This window comes from Dermacentor albipictus, chromosome 6 (assembly GCF_038994185.2).
Source record: "Dermacentor albipictus isolate Rhodes 1998 colony chromosome 6, USDA_Dalb.pri_finalv2, whole genome shotgun sequence".
Taxonomy (NCBI): domain Eukaryota; kingdom Metazoa; phylum Arthropoda; class Arachnida; order Ixodida; family Ixodidae; genus Dermacentor; species Dermacentor albipictus.
In genome coordinates, this window is record NC_091826.1 from 8,983,552 (window position 1) to 8,995,590 (window position 12,039).

Below are 12,039 nucleotides of genomic sequence, written 5' to 3' on the forward strand. Positions count from 1 at the left end.
GAGATAAAGGCAAGTGAAGGTGGATGAAAAAATAACTTGCAGTCAGCGATGGCTAAACCTGCCTGCTCTGCGTTATGCATGCAATACTTTACCACTGAGCTACAGTGACGGCTGTTCCTATGACACATTCTTGGGCATCTATGTATGCGTAATTGCAACCTCGTGATGATATTCATAGGCTACTTTATTTATGGTACCATTATAGCACACTACCGTTTAGCAAGGATTTTGAAGCATACTGGGTAGCTTTAATAGGTGCTTTCCCGTCCCAATGGTGCAGCCAAGCCAACCAGCCACACCTCTGCAACAGCAGCCGCAGCAGCAGCAGCCAGCGCACGAACCCTTTGGAGCCCCATTTGGACAGACAGCCCCCATGCAGTTTGGCATGTCACCCTCGGCACTGTTTCATGCGTAAGCTTCACTCCTTACTGTTCACTGGCAAACCTAAGGCTGGTTTTGTTTGTCCAGTCAGGCTCTTTCTTATGTACAAAAGGATTGCGTAATTTGCGAGTGTCTGATTCGCAACCAGATTGGCTGCATTTCCATGGAAGCCAAAATACAGGAACATTCATGTACTTAAGTTTACGTGCTCATCAAAGAATCTCAGGTGGTCGAAATTAATCCGAAGCTTTCCACTACGACATCCTTCATAACTTGTGTTGCAGTCTCCGTACATTAAGCTCCACAATTTGCCTGCGCCAACCATTATTACCTCAACTGTCGCAGACCGTCTCAAGACACTGCGGCATTGTTTTATACTTGCACAGCGGCAGTATCACCACATGTGAAAGACACGAACAGTCCACTAAGTTTCTGCCACAATACCAGTACAGCTTTGTCCCTTAGCGAAGAGATACGAAAGTTTGTAGTGGAGTCCGACCTGGTTCCCCTCAGATCGGAGCAAGCATGTGCCTGCTTACTCATGCATACGTGCTGCTGGCGGTTGCATTTTCACAATGGTAAGTGTGACATCACTGTCTCACATGCCTAGAACGCAGTGCTGCTCCTCTGCAATGCCACAACAGCCTTGAAAATACAAAGCACGTGAGACCAGCCCATGAAACTGCATTTCAGGGAAATTCACAGGTGGGACAAGCACTGCACTGTGCTGAGTGAAATCGCACATTTTTCTGTGCGCATATTTCCTTCTGATATGTGTCGAGTGGTAAATTGAGTGGCCGTTACGTACACAGCAATACACTTAAATCTTGTTATAGCAAAACGGCTTATAACGAAATATATGATATAACGAAATAATTGCAATTCCCCTTGAAAGTCCCCATAGAAACCCATGTGTTTAAAATTTCGTTCTAACAAAAAAAATTCATTGATCAATGTATATAAAGAAAATCTTCATTCAAAAATCGCACCTAACAAGCCACTTTGTACACAACATATAGATTTCTTAAATTGCGCAACGCGCTTCAGCCCTCTGATGCGGTAGTTCAAATCTCTCGTGGCGCCCCCTTGTTAACGCTCTGAAGAGTTCACTTTCAAACTGTTGTCCGTGGTCGGTTGTTACCACGCTGGGGCAGCCGAAACGAGATATTGAACCGGCTACGAAAACGGACGCCATGGTGGCTGCCGTAATATTGTGTACAGGAAACGCTTCAGGCCAGCGCGTGTAGCGGTCAACGCAGGTGAGGATATATCGTTTACCATGCAATGAAGGCAGCGGACCGACAATGTCGATGTGAACGTGATCAAAGCGAGAGTCAGGCGGACGGAACGGTTGAAGTGGTGACTTGGTGTGGCAGTTTGTTTTTGCACATTGGCAGCGCTGACATTCTCGAGCCCAGCGGCGGACATCTGCGTTGATGCCAGGCCACACATAACGGGAGGTGATGAGGTGCTGAGTGGCACAAACACCAGGATAGCTCGAGTCGTGTAGCTTGCCAAAAACTTGACGACGGTGCAAGGAAGGCACAAATGGACGGGCACAGCCTGTTGACATGTTGCAGACGGTCGTACCGGCGGAGAACGGCGATGGCACCTCAGCAAATGAGAAAGATGTGGACCCTGCACGCAGGTCACGCAGCTCGTTGTCAGAATGTCGTGCCTCTGTGATGATCTCGAAATCCACAGCAGCAGTGAAAAACGCGTTGACACGTGACAGGGCATCGGCAGCCGCATTAACAGGTTCTTCGATGTACCGTAGGTCGACCGTGAATTCGGAGATAAAATGCAGGTGCCGAATTTGCCGGGACGTGTGTGTGCTGTGGTTTCCACGGAAAGCGAATGTCAGTGGCTTATGACCCGTCAGTACGTGGAACACGGTATTTTCGAGAAGGTGGCGAAAGTGGCGAATGCCAAGGTAGACAGCCAGGAGTTCGCGGTCGAAAGTGCTGTATCGAGTTTCTGCCAGCTTTATCTTCTGCGAAAAGAATCCAAGTGGGCACCACAAATTCTGCTGGAATTGTTGCAGAACTGCACTAACGGCACTGGAGGAGGCGCCAGTGATGAGCCGCATGGGCGCGTCAGTTAGGGGATGCACTAGGAGGGTGGCTTGCGCCAGGGCATTCTTGGCTTCCTGGAAGGCGGCGTCTGCTTCGGATGTCCACTCCAAGATCGCAGATGGCCCCTTTGGAGCCTTCAGCATGTCGGTCAGAGGTAGAATGATGCGCACTATATTAGGCAGGAACCGACGATGGAAGTTCAGAAGCCAGAGAAATTCGCGGAGCTTACGAAGCGACGTTAGGTGGGAACAATCTCGCAGAGCTTGAACCTTCCTGTCCAATGGCTTGATTCCTTCAGGTGTGACAAGGTGTCCAAGAAATTCGACGTCAACACCCAAGACAGATTTGGCTATGTGGATAGTCAAGCCATGTTCCTGCAGTTGCGAAAACAGCAACCGCAGATGGTCAGCATGCTGCTCTGGTGAGCAACGTGACACCAGCAGATCATCAAGATAGGTGATGACAAAGTGCAGACCATGTATGACTTCATTGATGAAGCGTTGAAAAGTTTGGCCTGCATTCCGTAACCCGAAATGCATGTGGACATACTCGAATAAACCAAACGGTGTTGTGATGGCAGTCTTCGATATGTCCGCTGGTTCCACAGGAATTTGATGATATGCCTTGACTAGGTCAATCTTGCTAAATATGGTTGTTCCAGCAAGAGTGGTAGTGAAGTTGAATGTGCTGGAGCGGGTACCGGTTGGTGGCGCTGCGGGCATTCAATGCACGATAGTCTCCACAAGGGCGCCAATCTCCGGGGTCATGCTTGGGCACCATGTGCAGGGCAGATGACCAGCTGCTTGACGATGGGCGGATTATACCTTACTGCAGCATATGGTCAAATTCTCTGCGAGCTATGGCGAGTCGGTCTCCAGCAAGACGTCGTGGCTTGCAGGACGCTGGAGGACCCATGGTGATGTGGTGCATCACAGTGTGTCGCACCGGAAGTTCCAGGTTGCTAGGTTTGGTAAGCAAATTCTGATGGCAAATGCGGAGCTGCTTGCGTAGAGGCGGACAGTGGTGCGAGGATACCTTGCACGGAGAGGCTGGTCGTACAGTCCACAAGTTGACGGGAGCGGAGATTCACATTCAAACCGAAATGGGTAAGCAAGTCCGCACCTAGTATGGCGAAGTGCACGTCGGCAAGGATGAAAATCCACTGAAATATGCGACGCAGGCCCAGGTCAATGGTGAGAAAGCGTTGGCCATATGTTGCGATTGTGGATGTATTCACAGCTTGCAAAGGCGCAGTCCTCGGACAATGGCGTCGGTCATGGCGGGAGGCAGGAATGGTGCTTACCTCTGCACCAGTGTCCACAAGAAAGCGATGGCCTGCAATCCTGTCTGTGATGTAGAATAGGCGGCTTCGCGTAACGGTTGAGTCATGCGCCGCCAATAATGGCTCGCTTCCATGTTTCCCTGCCAGCGACAAGGCTGTCGGCATTTTGCAGCGGTACCAGCGGAAGCCGTCGGAAGTGCGTCTTGGGTGGGAACGAGAATGTGAACGTGATTTACCCCTAGCCAGTGGAGAGCGAAGAGGCGTGTCCATCTGCATTGCTGCCATGGCGTCCATCAGCCTGTCAATTTTCTCCTCGAGGCGAGTTTGCCGGCCCTCGAGGTCTGATGTGACAGTGGTCGAGGACACCGCGGAGCTTGCGCCGGAGTAGTTGTTCACAAGGTCCAACAGCTCTGCCAGTTTGTCAAAAGGCACATCATCCGCAGCTGCCAAAACCACCACAAGTGTCTGATGCAAGCGTTGCAGAAATAGCTCACGCAATAGTAGGCTTTCGGAGTCTTGGGTATGGTCGGCGATCGCCAAGTTCTTCCGCGTTGAGGAGTTGCTGCAAGCGACTTCTTTCGGACACGGTTTTGCGTGTGAGCACTATGGCCTTGAAATGGTCGTAGGGTGCAGCCGGATGTGGGGCTCTCGTCGTCGGACTCATCAGCTACCTCGGAGGAAAGCGCCGAGACGACATGCAGGTACATACATGTTGCGATGTGATGCGCCGCAGATCGAAGAGGTCTTCTACTTGCGTGAACCACACGGCGGGATTTTTCGGCCAAAATGGCGGCAGCCGCAGCTGGACATTGGAAATGGCGTCCATGGCAGCGCTGGGGGCAAATATGTCTGCTGTTACTGTTGACTGGGGCCGAAGAGCCGGGGCGTCGTTGCTAGACGCTGTAGTGTTCATTTCGTCTTCCATTGCGTGTACTTGCTACATCCAGATCACCAGGCTATAAGGGCGCGAAATGCGTCCGCTATAGAGAGACGCGTGCAGAGAGAAGAGAACGAACTTTGAGAGCAACTGGCGAGCAGCCGAGCGGCGGTGAAACTGAGCCTTTATTGTATGTGCCTTCCATGCCGAGGAGGCCGGCGCCACAAACATAAACATCCGCTCGTTGTGCAGACGTTCATGGCAGCGGCGCTGGAATCGGATCCTCTACAAACAGGATACTGAAAATCCTCCTATAACTGGCGATGAGGCCAGAAGGGCCTTCCAAGACATGAAACGAGGAAGAGCGGCAGGAGAGGATGGAATAACAGTCGATTTCATCAAAGGTGAAGGAGACATGATGCTTGGAAAACTGGCAGCTCTTTATGCGAAGTGTCTATTGACTGGAAGGGTCACAAAAAACTGGAAGAATGCAAATTTTATACTAATCCGCAAAAAGGGAGACGTTAAAGAAATGAAAAATTATAGGCCCATTAGCTTACTCCTAGTACTATATAAAATATTTACTAAAATAATCTCCAATGAAATAAGGGCAACACTGGGCTTTAATCAACTAAGGGAACAGGCTGGCTTCAGAAAGGGATACTCTACAATGAATCACATCCATGTCATTAATCAGGTTATCGAGAAATCCGCAGGCATTTGATTCAGTAGAGATACCAGAAGTCATAGAGGCATTACGTAATCAAGGAGTACAGAATGGTTACGTAGATACCGTGGAAAATATGTACAGAAGTTCTACAGCTACCTTAATTCTACATAATAAATGCAGGAAGATACCTATAAAGAAAGGGGTCAGACTGGGAGATACAATCTCTCCAATGCTATTTACTACGTGCTTGGAAGAAGTATTAAAGCTATTAAACTGGGAAGGCTTAGGGGTAAGGATCGACGGCGAATATCTCGGCAACCTTTGATTTGCCGATTACATTGTTCTGTTCAGCAACAGTGTAGACGAGTTACAACAAATGATTGACGACCTTGACAGAGAGAGTGTAAAGGTGGGGTTGAAGATTAATATGCAGAAGACAAAGGTAATGATGAATATCCAGGCAAAGGAACAAGAGTTCAGGATCGCCAGTCAGCCTCTAGAGTCTATGAAGAAGTATGTTTACCTAGGTCAATTAATCACAGGGAACCCTGATCATGAGAAGGAAATTCACAGAAGAATAAAAATGGGTTGGGTCGTGTACGGCAGACATTGCCAGCTCCTGACTGGAAGTTTACCATTATCATTGAAAAGGAAGGTGTACAATCAGTTCATTTTACCAGTGCTGACATATGGGGCAGAGACTTGGAGACTGACAATGAAGCTTGAGAACAAGTTAAGGACCATGCAAAAAGCAATGGAACGAAGATTGCTGAACGTTAAGAAATAGAAAGAGAGCAGTTTGGATCAGAGAGCAAATGGGTATAGACTATACAGTCGCCGACTGTTTATTCGGACCTCACGGGCACTGCAGAAGTGTCCGAATAAGCTGTTGTCCGAAAAAGCACATTAAGAAAAAAAAAATCTTTTATTTCCAAGCACTTATTTGGGCTCGGCAGTAGGCTTGAAAAAATTGTGAATGAGCTGTTGCACGCTGTTTTGTTCACGCGCAGTCAGATCAGCCTGAATCTCTGAGAGGGTCGTACGGTCACTATAGGCGGCTGAAAGCACAGTCACTGCTTGTACACTCTCCGCATGCGACGGCAGCTTAGCACACGGTGCGTCATCTTTCGACTCGGAGTCATCGTCCAGCGGTGCAGCAGAAACCTGACGAATGATCTCGCCGTCGTCGAGTTCTGCGCATGTCAGTACAGCAGTGTCAGCACCTGTGAAACTGTCAAATGAGACGGCGTCTGGAATTGCCATGTAACCACTGTGCAGGCCTCAGCAGAACATTTTCAGCGTCAGTAGGGAGCACATCGGAAGGCGAGAAATCCTAGGCCTCCCGGAAACCGCTTGCCTGTATTCCCTAGGGCAGTCTGCGCGGGCACTGTTGGCGCCATTAAACACATGATGCAATATTTTCTTATGCCACGTTGAATCACCGCAACCTCGACACAGCACACAAAGCAAACACCACCACGCCATCACGCTGATACCAGCCACACAAACTAAAAACGTGGTCTACTTGCAGCGTCGTGCACGAAGAAAGAAACAAATCAGCTGCTGGATTGTCTTGACATGACTTACTAAGCTGATACAGGAACTGCTGTAGCCACTTTATCGAACCAGGCAGAAACGATGATGATGAGTGGGGATTTGCATTAGCGCCACTTCATGGGGCAGTAAGGAGGCTTTATTCAAAACAAAAATGTGGTCAGCAAGTCGAACCATGCACAAGTGCCCTCGATCAAGTTGGCTCAAGGAGTGTCCGAAAAATCGGACGAGAGGTTGCAAGGTGTCTGAAATTTCGGCAATTGTTATACATTATGGTCTATGGGGGGAATGGTGGTGCCGTAAAGCAGACCGAATAATCGAGCATGTCCGAATTTTTGGAGTCCGAGAAATCAGTCGGCGACTGTATTCTAATTGACATCAAGAGAAAAAATATGGAGCTGGGCAGGTCATGTAATGCGCCGGTTAGATCATTAGGGTGACAGAATGGGTACCAAGAGAAGGGAAGTGCTAGTTGGAATCAGTTGGCTCAGGACAGGGGTAACTGGAGATCGCTGGGAGAGGCCTTCGTCCTCCAATCAACATAAAACGGGCTGACGATGATGATGATGAGCATAGGCCTATTGAAATGACAAAGCAGGGTAAAAATAGCACAATGTATGGTAATAGCATGCAGCCAATGGTAGTTTTTATTGGCGTAAGGGCCAAAGCTGTCAAGGAATAGTGATTGAAATGGAATAATGAATTGTGAATCATCATCATCAGCCCATTTTATTTCCACTGTAGGATGAAGGCCTCTCCTTGCGATCTCCAATTATCCCTGCCCTGCACCAACCGTTTCCAACTAGCGCCCGCGAATTTCCTAATTTCATCGCCTTACCTAGTTTTCTGCCGTCCCTGACTGCGCTTCCCTTCTCTTAGTACCCATTATGCAACCCTAATGGTCCACTGGTTATCTGCGCATTGCATGACCTGCCCAGCTCCATTTTTGTAAATTGTGAATGCTAGATGTTAAATGCCTGTAAAATTTGGCTGCTGTAAAGTGCGTAAAATATACAAGTATTACAGTCAAGTCTCGATGTACAGTTAAACCTCAATATAACAGAAGTCGGTAAAATTCGCAATTTGCTTCGTTCTATCGAAATTTGACCTTTTATGGAAATAAGTACAGTCGCCAATCGAATTTTCTTACATGGAAAGGGACCGCAACATTATTCATTTTATCGACAAATGTAAAAAGCAAATTTGAATGAGAAAATAGCTAATTTTGATGAATTTGGGAGTGGTGACGAATGATACTGTTCCATGCCATGTCGACAATATCTTCACATCAGCGACACGAATTAAGCGAAACGAGCCACGATTTTAGGTGCGCTCTGCCCCGCGGCTGTTAGTGTCGCCTGCACTGCGACGACACTATAAAAAAAACGCTGGCAGCTAATGCTTTGCCTGCTACTTGCTCCAACTGGTCACCGAAACTTTACATTAAACGCACGCTAAGACAGCTTACATGGTGCCATGCCATCTTGGCACGGCCACTCTTTGCACACGTGGCAGATTACCTCTAAAGTGGGGTGCACGGCTGCATATGCGCTCAGCCACACTTGCAGCCATGCGCAGCGATGGCCAAGAGCACCAACTTGCCCCTCCAGCGGGAAGCCGGCACTCGTGAAGCCATCATGATTCTCCTCTTGCCTTGCACACTTTCACTCGCACCTAAAGGACACAGTGTGCAGAGGACGACAGGATCTCATTGCACTTGGACTTTCTTTGCCATGGACACCCGAACTATTCCAAAGCGCAAACACCGTCAGCAAAGTGTGAAGTGTGGCATCCCCGCGAACACAGAGGTTACATTTCTTCGTGCGCATAGCTAGTATGGCTGCAGAAGGAAGCGTGAAAGAAAGAGGCATGCACAGAAAGAAGAGACGCACCTCCATTGCTAGGCGACACCTGCCTGGTCGGAGCACAGTCTCCCAAAACCTGATGCGTTGTTGCCTCCGCAATAGCTTAAAAAATTCTCGTGCATTTTTGTTGAGCGCCGTCTCAGGTTTTCCGAACCAATGCACTGCGGTATCCACTTTCTGCGCTTTTTCTGCCATGTTACCATTTCGGCTGCCATACACGGGATACACTGAAAATTAGGAAACCCCAAATGTCAGAATGTTAGTTCGTAGTACTGAGGTGTTGTTCACATGAGATGGAAACTGAATAACGATCATTATTCTGGAAAGTTCGGTATTCTGAAGTTCGTAGTACTGAAATGTTTTTATATTGGAAACCATAAGAAGTTGGCAGGGAATTTCTGAAAAGTTTGTTAACCTGAAAAGTTAATGCAGTGTTCGTAGTAATGAAGTTTCACTGTAAAAACATGACAGTGATTAGAGATGTCTGCTATCCCATAAGTGTTTCGTTATGCAGGAATAATGTAGTAAAACGTGTCAATGGCACTAGCCCTCGTGCCTCAACAGGGCCCTTGACGAAAGTGCTCTACAAAAGTGGTGTTGCAGCAGCAGCCTTTAGCAAGAGGGTGATAGCACGCCACACAAATATGATACTCCTTTAAAAAAAAAAAGTATAGGACACTAGATGTCGTCTAGTCTTTCGTACTGTGTCACCAAAAACCTATAGATATGCAATCTCTCAGAAAAGATCTTGGCCAACTGTGCGATGTCCAGGGTGTCTACCAACCGGGAAAACCGGGAATTATCAGGGATTTAGAAATGTCTGGAAATACTCAGGGAATTTGTGCTTTTATCAGAGAAAATTAGCTGTAATTTTATGGAAAGGGAATGAAAGTCGTGCTAATGCTGACTCTACTAACAGAGAGGATTCTTAACGGATCGTCTTTGACGCCCTGTCGACGACTGGAGGAGTTGCCATTGTAGTCAATGACTGATTTTGCGGATGCCTGATAATTCGGACGGCTTCATGGCACCACCACATACCCCACAGTCAATGTATAGGAACCTTAGAAATGTCGGACACAAGAACTTTTTGCCATGATCGCAGTTCCGAAACGTCATTAATCAAAGCCACCACCACTGCCATTTTGATTGCTTCGCTGCCTCGAACTGGCGCTGTTGCACGCAAATCCGCTGGCAGCCATAGCCACCACCGCGGCAACGCTAGGCCTAGCTGCTTCGACGTTCAGTGCCGTGTGTTCCATTGAAAGAATTCGCCGCTGTCAGCAATGACATTGACTCCTCCTTTGAAATTCTTGCGACTGGCTTCGAAGCTCGGAATGCACTACGCATTGCATTATACTGGTTCCAGAAAGCCGGTTTCGCTTCAAATCCGAAATATTACACGGCGCAGCATACGCAAAGTATCCCGGTGAAGCTTAACAAGCGTAGGAAGGGGCAATTGTCGTGGAACACAGTATGTATGTCCCTGGAATGGTTCGGTAAAATTTTGTAGGCACGTAGGGTACAGCTAAAGTTAATCATTTTCACCACAATTTGTGTAAAGCATCTCATATGAAGAAAGTTGCGGACAATTACAAGCTACCCTCCTCCATAGTCATGCATTTTCTCCTCAACTCGTTCGTCTAATGATTGGGGCCAAGCTCTGCCTTTACTGGTTCTGCGTCGTGTCTTCTACTTCCGGCTCTTTAGGAGCGAGCGTGCGAAGCCTCTCCAACACCTCCGCCAGCTGCTTGGCAGTCTACTCCAAGCGAGTTCTATCGAAGCAGTGTGTGTTGCGAGCATGTCTGGTATTCTGGTAACCACAAGCGAGCTGGGCATTTCGACAGAAGAGTGGTGGCATAAACTGATGAACGAACTTTAATGTAGACGTACGTGAGCGGCCCTATCGGTCTCCACGGTCCAGCCACCTGGCGGCACATAGCTTAACCAGCCAAACAAAGAGCTAATATTGCTCTAACCAAGTATAAAACATTTTAAACATTTACAAAAACAACGTGTTGATGATTACACTCCTGCGGAAAATTTACACCAACAGCAAAAAAGAATACACTTCGTTACTGCTACTGTGTTTGGTTGAGCACTGTGCCACCAGGTTGCTGCATTGTGCAGACCATTCTAAATCCCCTTAGACTTCGTAAAGTAGCTCCACGCTTTGAAGAATGCCGCGTCGCTATTGGCCTAATAGCATCACGTGGGCCCTCGTGCCTTGCTTCAGCGCCATTTTTGCTCGAGAAGCGTCTACGAAGTGGTGAGGAGAATATGTTGGCGCCGTTGCTACGCTCGAGTAGTGTAGGTGGCGCCACGGTCGAGGAGGGAGCGTGAAAGAGGGGAGACGAGGAGTGAAGGTGGAGGAGGAGAGTGTCGCTACTTTACAAAGATTAAGGTGCTTTAGACCATTCACGTTTGTGCTTCTGCTCATCCCGTGAAGCGGCACTGTCATACAGCCAGGCCCTGTCTCTTTGCGCCTGCGTTTACCTGAATACCGGACTCTTGAGACGCTATTGTGGTAGTAATCCTCTGGTGTAAAGTGACGGCTGCAAACGCGCAAATCCTGTCGCCGATCGGATAGTAGCAACAGTCGGATGCACTAGAGCCACTCCGCTCGTCTGCTGCCTTGCAGAGGGACACGATGTCGCAGCTTGACATATTGCCATTCAATACATTTGCAGCCTACAACGCAACAAAGGTGAATCATGGTGCTTGCGAAAAGACTGACACTGACCGCAGAGCTCTCGTCAAAACGAAGCATGTTGTAACACAAGCAGACGGCACTTGCTGTGTGCCGAGAGTGCTTAGGTGTACCGAAAAATTGTTCTTGTGCATTCTCTTTCTGTTACTTTCTTTTTATAGAAACAAATTAACTCACATTCCAACTATTAAGAACAACATTTGTTCACCACAAAGTTGGAAAAATTATCGATGGTGCGACCTGAGCAGCCAGTCAGATCGCTCGCTCTACTGACATTAATTGGGTGGATGACGTCAAATGAGTAGGGGCGGCTGAAAAATTCAGCCTAGCAGTGTGCTGCGATTGGCAGCGATGTACATTTTTAAAACCTTATAATAAATTACACGATTTATGTGGAGCACTTAGTTGCATAAGTAAATGATCAAAAGTACCTACTCGAACGGCTCATTACGTTTGTAGAAAATCATTTCAGGGTCTCTTTAATTATGCACTCATGCATGCGTCGTCTCCCGTCGCGGTACGAGCACCGATATGCCTAATAAGTGTACCGGCAGACCTTTAGAGCTTTTTTAGACATGCCTGTGGTGATTTAAACCTCTAAGGGCTCTAAAAAACGTGCATTCAT

The 12,039-nt window shown here is 47.9% G+C and overlaps 1 protein-coding gene across 2 annotated transcripts in view; it reads left to right on the plus strand.

Annotated features, from left to right (window-relative positions):
* Positions 1-12,039, plus strand: part of LOC135896443 (nuclear pore complex protein Nup153-like) — a 139,550-nt gene that overhangs the window by 125,529 nt on the left and 1,982 nt on the right. For both annotated transcript variants that reach the window (XM_065424816.2, XM_065424817.1), the window contains exon 15: positions 281-411. In XM_065424816.2, coding sequence (XP_065280888.1) covers positions 281-411 — 131 coding nt within the window. The remainder of the gene's footprint in view (positions 1-280; positions 412-12,039) is intronic.